Genomic DNA, 6,925 nt, shown 5'->3' on the forward strand with positions numbered 1-6,925 from the left:
AATCAATCAATCAATCAATCAGAAATGTTGGAAAATTTCCCAAATTTTGGGAAGCGGACAAAAAGAGGAGCGATTCGTTTCTCCCGCGATGGATGACGTGGCCGATTCCTATTGGCTGACACCCTCAACCGCCTTAACGGTCAGCAAGGGTTATCGAACCGGGTTTTTTTAAAACGAACCGGACTGATCTTTGATTTGATGAACGGTTCATTATTTTTTTAAATAAATAAAAAAAATCATAAAATTATGTACCCAGTATTCATTCTAAAAATCAAAATTTAGAAAATTTATATATTAATAAAATAAAAAAGTGTTATATAAAAATAAAAATTATACTAATAACCGCTTGGTCTATTATTAGTATTGAAACCCCTGTATAGATTGTCCAACTTATTAATAATTTACACAAATAGAGTTACAGATATTACAGAGCTCGACTTTTGACATTTTATTTGTTCACATTCATTAAAAGAAAATTGTAGTCAAAGAATAAAGCATATCTATATTTGTGCATTAATATTATTCAAAAACCATTAAATTTAAGTCAAAAAAAACATCCTATCATGTGTTGCATACATGGACCCATGTGTATATAATGCTTGTGAGTTCTTGCTTGTCATCATGTGCACCAATGTGCATGTGTCTAGTAATAAATAGAGAATTTATGACTATTATATATTGTAAATTATATATATATATATATATATTCAAAGAAAAAATAATCGGTTAGTGAATATAAGTTTAATCAAAATTGAAGCAATAATATTTAGGTTGATGATTTATATATATATATATATATAATTTTGTTTATCAACATTGGAGTTGAGGAATCACTATTTTATCCACAGAAAATTAACCATGCATTTTGATAGTTGAAATGTTTAAATTTGAGTCTACTAGAAACACAAAGTAAATGAGAACCATTGGGCTACATTCCCATTCTTTATATCAATAATTTTCTCTATTCATTTAAAAAATAAAATATCTTTACACAATTATATGTTACATTCACCGTCCATTATATGTTTTTGACTCTTATGTCCAATCATTTTATTCCTTGCCTCATCCACTTTGGCTCACAAGTCACAATTATATATCTCAATGCATTGGCTGGTACTTTATTTATATTATAAGCTCATTACTTAATTTTAATTCACTTTTGAGAGGAGATATCAGTTATATTAATATATGATGATATAATTTTTATGTTTGTATGATATTAAACAACATTTTATATAGTTACATTCTAAGATAATACAAATGGGACTTTCTACCCTTAATAATACAAAAATTAATATATTAAAAAAAAATTATTTAGACCAGACAATCTAAAATTGAAGTGCATAAATATATGTTCAAACACACACACATAATAATACACAAGCTCTTCAAAAAGAAGAGATTTTCATTGCGTGAATTCAAAATATACTGGATATAATAGTGATAATCAGATCCCCAACTGTGAATGTGGTTCTACAATCCAAATTTTGTGTCATTTGAATGGGAACATATGGACAGATTTTTATCATCACTTGTGCAGATGATCCTAATTATACATGCATGCATTTATCGCATTACTCAATAAAAAAAATACATAAATTCTCCTCAATATAATTCCTCTCTATAAATTATTTATATTAACAAATATTAACATTTTTAGAAGAAAACCATTTTTAGAATTTGAGCTAATTATGCATCCATTTGAGAAAAAAAAAGGTTCTCTCAATCCAAATACACAAGTTTAAATATTATACAATTAACTAATGTTAATGTCTACAATTTATTACAAATCATTATATATGATTTTTTTTATAACATTTAAAATCATTCAAACATTTGCTTGTCAATGTTAAACAATGTCAAATTTAAAAGCATGGAGACATTTTGATGCAAATATGCCTCCCTGTCACCAATAGAAACCAATTTGAAAGTCCTAGTGATGAACTAAGACAAATTAAGATGGACACTTGTAAACGTAAGATTATTGTTTATTTTTTCCAAGTATAGACCAAGAGAGCGTGCTTAAACCTCTTATTTTTTTCTTATTTGTTTTCCAATTTTTTCGTTCTATGCTATATATATATATATATATATAGGTCAAAACAAGTACTCTAAATATTTTCTATTCCTTTCCTAGATGTTGTGTCTGTTGAATGCCTTGACAAGCATCTTAATCAATTTATTCATGCTAAATTTGTTGTTTCATCAAAAGTTATATATATATATATATATATCATAATTAAGATAATTATATATAATAATTAAGTCAAAGTGATATTCAACTGTTTGAAAGTAGAAGAAAAATATTAAAGACTAGTAAAAAGTATATATTATTACTAAATTGCCTTCACTGTTTATTTTAACAAGTTTTGTAATAAACAATGTAAAGGCTATCACTCATTTGTATTAAGTATTTTTTTAGAACGCTAATTGATTAAACTCAATAGTTTTATAATGAATGATGTAAATAAGATAATTATATATTTCTAAGTAAAAGTGATATTCAACCGTTTAAAAGTACAAAATAAAAATGAATACTGATAAAAAAGTATATATTATTAGCAGTAAATGACTTCACTATTTATTTTAGTACTCCAAAAACATTATTATTCATAGTGAGTTTATTATAAATAATGTAAGAATGTTACTCATTCGTATTAGTATTTTCTAGAACATAGATTAATTAAATTCAAAGAGAATAAATCAAGAACATTCTTAACCCTAACTAATCCATGTTTGATATCAATATGAACATACATAGTCTTTGAGTTGTTGAGTTTATAAAAAATATAAACAAACTTTATTTTTCATTGTTTTTTTTATTTAATTAAAAGATAGATTTGACATAGAGTTTGCTAGAATGTGTAGTCCTAATTCTAGGATGAACTAAAACATGCATGTAGCAAAATGTGACCCGGAAATGTTGAGTTGTTCCTCTCCCTTTTAGATGATACATATGTGTGTATGTTTGTCTTATTAGAGAGAGAAAATAAAAATAAAAGATTAGTGTTTCTTTAATTAGAGATTTAGAAAAGAAAGAGAAGGGAACAAACATGACAAGGTTTCATTATCAATGCTCCCCATCAATATGGTGTTTAATCACTCCCATGGTTTTGCTTATCTATGGAAAGAAAAAGACCAACTTTCAAGATTTTATTCCCAATATAATTAATCAAAAAGAAACTCCATTAAATGAATACATATCTCTATGACCGACATCTCATAATAAAAAAAGTTCTCTCTTATACATCTTCCATACTAATTATTTTATATATATAATACACACACATCTACAACCTATATATAATTATCTCTAACTTTTTTTCTTAATTTATTTTGATCATATATATATATATATATATATGAGGACCAGAAATCTAAGGGCGTTTCTAGATTTAAAATTTTAAAAAATTCACAGTAGTAGTCAGATGATAATTCGACAGCTATGAGCATCATAAATAGTGTAAAACACGTTTTACAGTGTCATACAGTAATTATAAACAGTAAAATATGTACAGTACTTATATAAATAAACCGTCGTTGAATAATAATCCAATGGTTGTAAGAGGGATGTTCCTAAAAAACAATAATCCAGGGACGTCCATAGATTATCATTTTCATATATATATATATATATATATATCGTAAAAGTTAACAATCAACATCCACATGGATATTGCTTAAAGGGCCGAAAACATAAAAAGTTCAAAACGTGTCAACTAGAAACCGCGTATCTTTGTAGTGTGTTATTTTTCTAAAGAGAATGACAATGTCAAGCAAATCTTTCATCTTGCATCATTGTGGTCCCTAGTTGTACAAAGTATATATAAACAAAGAATATAAGAGAAAAGTCGGTAGTAAACTTAGTACCAAAAGCCCGCCGACGATGTTGACAACCTCACTGACGCGATGATCCTTCCAAGCATCTCATCCTCATTCCTTAATTATATTTAATCAACTTTTAATTAGTTTACTCATTGCTACAATTATAAGTATGGATATCATTAAGTAATGCTTAATTTAATCATTAAGTTGTATATATATATAAGTTAACTTTTTCAAATAATATGTTTGATTTGCATTTAAAGGACTAGATTGAAATTGATCTTGTTAATTAATTAATGTATAACTATAAATTAAGTGGTTGTTAATTATATAGAAGCAAACAATGAAAGAAAGATATACATATATATTGATATTGCATGCATGTTGATTGGAAGAGTCTAAACTGCATGCATGCAAGCATTGCAGGTAAAAACAGACTCATGAACATGCACATGAAACTCTAGCTAGACACTGCCAATCCACTAGGATTGAGTGCATTTACACTGAAGGTTCATGAAAAAAAGAAGAAAAAAAAAAAGTAAATGAATGAAATGGCCATGGATGTTGAGTTTTATCTAGCGTTCGGACTTTCGATAAGAAGGCGAAAGGCGAAGAACCCATTTGGGATGAGAAGGCGAAAAGCCGACGAACCCATTTGGGAAGAGAAGAAAGCCGACGATGAGTGCAATTAGTGTCGTCGGCTTCTACAAAGTTATTGAGCCTTTGTAATGCAAGATTGAGAGTATCTGTTGACATATTTGCGAAGCACATTCGGAAAAAACCAGGTTCTTGGCAATGACAAGAAGCTCCCGGAGAAATGTTTAGACCAACTTGGAACAATATCTTCTTCCACAGCTCCATTTCAGCTTCAAATGTTTTTGATTTAAGAAGATGTCTCATGTCTACCCAACAAAATAATCCTGCATTGCTGTTTAAGCATTTAATTCCGGCACTTTCGAGGCCGTCGACAAAGATTCGATGTCGATGTTCAAGTCTTTTCTTGTTCTCCATAATGTATTTCATCGTGAAGTCTTTATCGGAGAGCATGACGGAGAGAAGGTACTGAGTTTGCGAAGAGATTAAACCAAAACTCGACATTTTTGTTGCGGCGGCAACAACAAGATCATCTTCCGAGTAAATTGCCCCGACACGAAAACCCGGTAGACCGAGATCTTTCGATAAACTATAAACAATGTGAACCTTGTTAGATACATCATCTCTTCCCTTGATGACTTCTTTGACACTGATGAATCCCGGTGAGGCGAAGACGGTGCCCGAGTAGATTTCATCACTTATTAGATGAATGTCCTTGGAAGCAATGAAGTTTATGAGGATATCAAGCTCATCTCTAGTCATTGAAGTGCCTAGTGGATTTGAAGGATTAGTGATCAACACTCCTTTAATTCTAAGATTTCGCTTCTTCGCATTGTTGTAAGCTTTCTCTAGTGCTTGTTTTGTGATCTTGAAGCCATTGTTACTCGAACAATGTATCGGAACAATCTCCGCTCCCGTTCGCCATTTGAGATCCCGATCAAAACTGTATAAAATACAAACATATATCTTAGTCAATTTATATATTCAAATCTATATTTACCAAATTAATTAGCAATATGAGGACTAGTAATTACCCTGGATAGTAAGGAGTAGGGAGAAGAAAGGCGTCGCCTGGATCGGTGAGGCAAAACATCAAGGTCTCATTAGCAGAGGTAGCTCCTGCAGTGAGGACCAACTTCTCAGGATTGAACTCAACTTTGTTTCCCCTCATTTCACTCATGAACTCAGCCAATGCCTATCAACAAAATTAATCATCCATAATTAACACACTAATTCAACCAATCATATATAATATACAACACTGTTAATTATCCAGATGATTGATAATACTTACAGACTTAAAAGCAGGCAAGCCATGGTAATCTTGGAATAGAGCTAGTTCTTTGAACATAAGCACACCATCTTTTTTCAAAGTCATTGCTTCTTGATGACTTTCAAGCCATGACTCAATAAGGTCAAATGAGAGCTGAAACATTATAAACATATAAATAAGAACATATATATATATATATATATACATATACATATAACCCAAAGAGATATATATTAGAACAAACGTATAGTATAACTATATATATATATATATACCTGATTTTCTGCAAGACCGAGTTGAATAATACCAGAAGGGTTGGTGAGAGGATGATAAGGGTTCTTCTCATATTCTTTCCACCCTAGAAAGTAAGAAGAGTCTTGGCCATGGGAGTTGCATGTGGCTTTCTTGGACAACATGGTGAAACAAATTAATATGTTGAAGAGAAGATGGAAGTTAATTAATTATAATGAAGAAGAGAGAAAGAGAGAAAGAGAGAATGAGAGAATGAGAGAATGGTTGTGGAGCTTGGTGTTTGATGGAGTGGGAGGGAAAGAGAGCTGATTGGGAGGGTATATATAGAGTTTTGAATGCAATGAGAAGTAGAAGAAGTGTTTGGTTTTAAGTCTTTTAATTTGTTGACTAGAAGTTTGAGACAAGGAGAAAACATAGTGGTATCTAGTGGTGTAATTAATAAGAGCATGAGCAAGAAAGAGAGAGAGAGGCCACCAAGAAAAATGTTAATGCCGACAAGAAATAATAGCCAACATCCCCACACTGCATGTGTCCAATTGCTGTTTGCCATGTCAGCTCTAAATATATTTAGATTTTTGTTTTAATTTTTTTTAAACAAAAAAATATGGAGTATTATTGCAAAAATTGTCTAAATAAATTATCAATAATAATTATATATATAAAAATATACCGTTGTCTTTCGTGAGTTAATATGTACTGTCGATTTTTGTAAAACAATGTTGACCATTAAACCATCTCATATGATTTTCTATTTGAAAATTAATCACACTACTATTTATTTATTACAGTAATAATTTATGCTTTTTTAAATAAAATTTTAAAATATAAATGTTAAATAAAATTGTAAGTTTTTTTAATAAAATTATGTTTTATCTATTTTTATAAAAAAAAAAATTATTGTAAATTTCTAATCAATCATTTATATATATTAAAAAAATAATAATGTTCTCGAGTTCTTCATAAAAATTATGTAAAAAGCTA

At 29.5% G+C, this 6,925-nt stretch overlaps 1 protein-coding gene across 1 annotated transcript; it reads right to left on the minus strand.

The window, feature by feature from the left end:
- Positions 1–4,285: 4,285 nt before the first annotated feature.
- LOC120279118 (1-aminocyclopropane-1-carboxylate synthase 3-like) lies at positions 4,286–6,175 on the minus strand. The gene is made up of 5 exons (XM_039285989.1): positions 5,968–6,175; positions 5,714–5,845; positions 5,454–5,614; positions 4,382–5,362; positions 4,286–4,328 (listed from the first exon to the last, which is right to left on the minus strand). The coding sequence occupies exons 1-5, from the start codon at positions 6,106–6,108 to the stop codon at positions 4,286–4,288; spliced, it is 1,458 nt and encodes a 485-aa protein (XP_039141923.1). The 5' UTR covers positions 6,109–6,175.
- Between the last annotated feature and the right edge of the window lie 750 nt (positions 6,176–6,925).

Source organism: Dioscorea cayenensis, chromosome 2 (assembly GCF_009730915.1).
Source record: "Dioscorea cayenensis subsp. rotundata cultivar TDr96_F1 chromosome 2, TDr96_F1_v2_PseudoChromosome.rev07_lg8_w22 25.fasta, whole genome shotgun sequence".
NCBI classification, from domain to species: Eukaryota; Viridiplantae; Streptophyta; class Magnoliopsida; order Dioscoreales; family Dioscoreaceae; genus Dioscorea; species Dioscorea cayenensis.

Excerpts from the sequence above, each read along its gene's own strand:
- LOC120279118 (XM_039285989.1), bottom strand. The coding sequence starts at position 6,108 with ATGTTGTCCAAGAAAGCCACATGCAACTCCCATGGCCAAGACTCTTCT. Across the intron at positions 5,846-5,967 it reads TCGGTCTTGCAGAAAATCAG|CTCTCATTTGACCTTATTGA; the intron begins GTATATATATAT and ends ATAATGTTTCAG. Across the intron at positions 5,615-5,713 it reads GCTTGCCTGCTTTTAAGTCT|GCATTGGCTGAGTTCATGAG; the intron begins GTAAGTATTATC and ends TTTTGTTGATAG.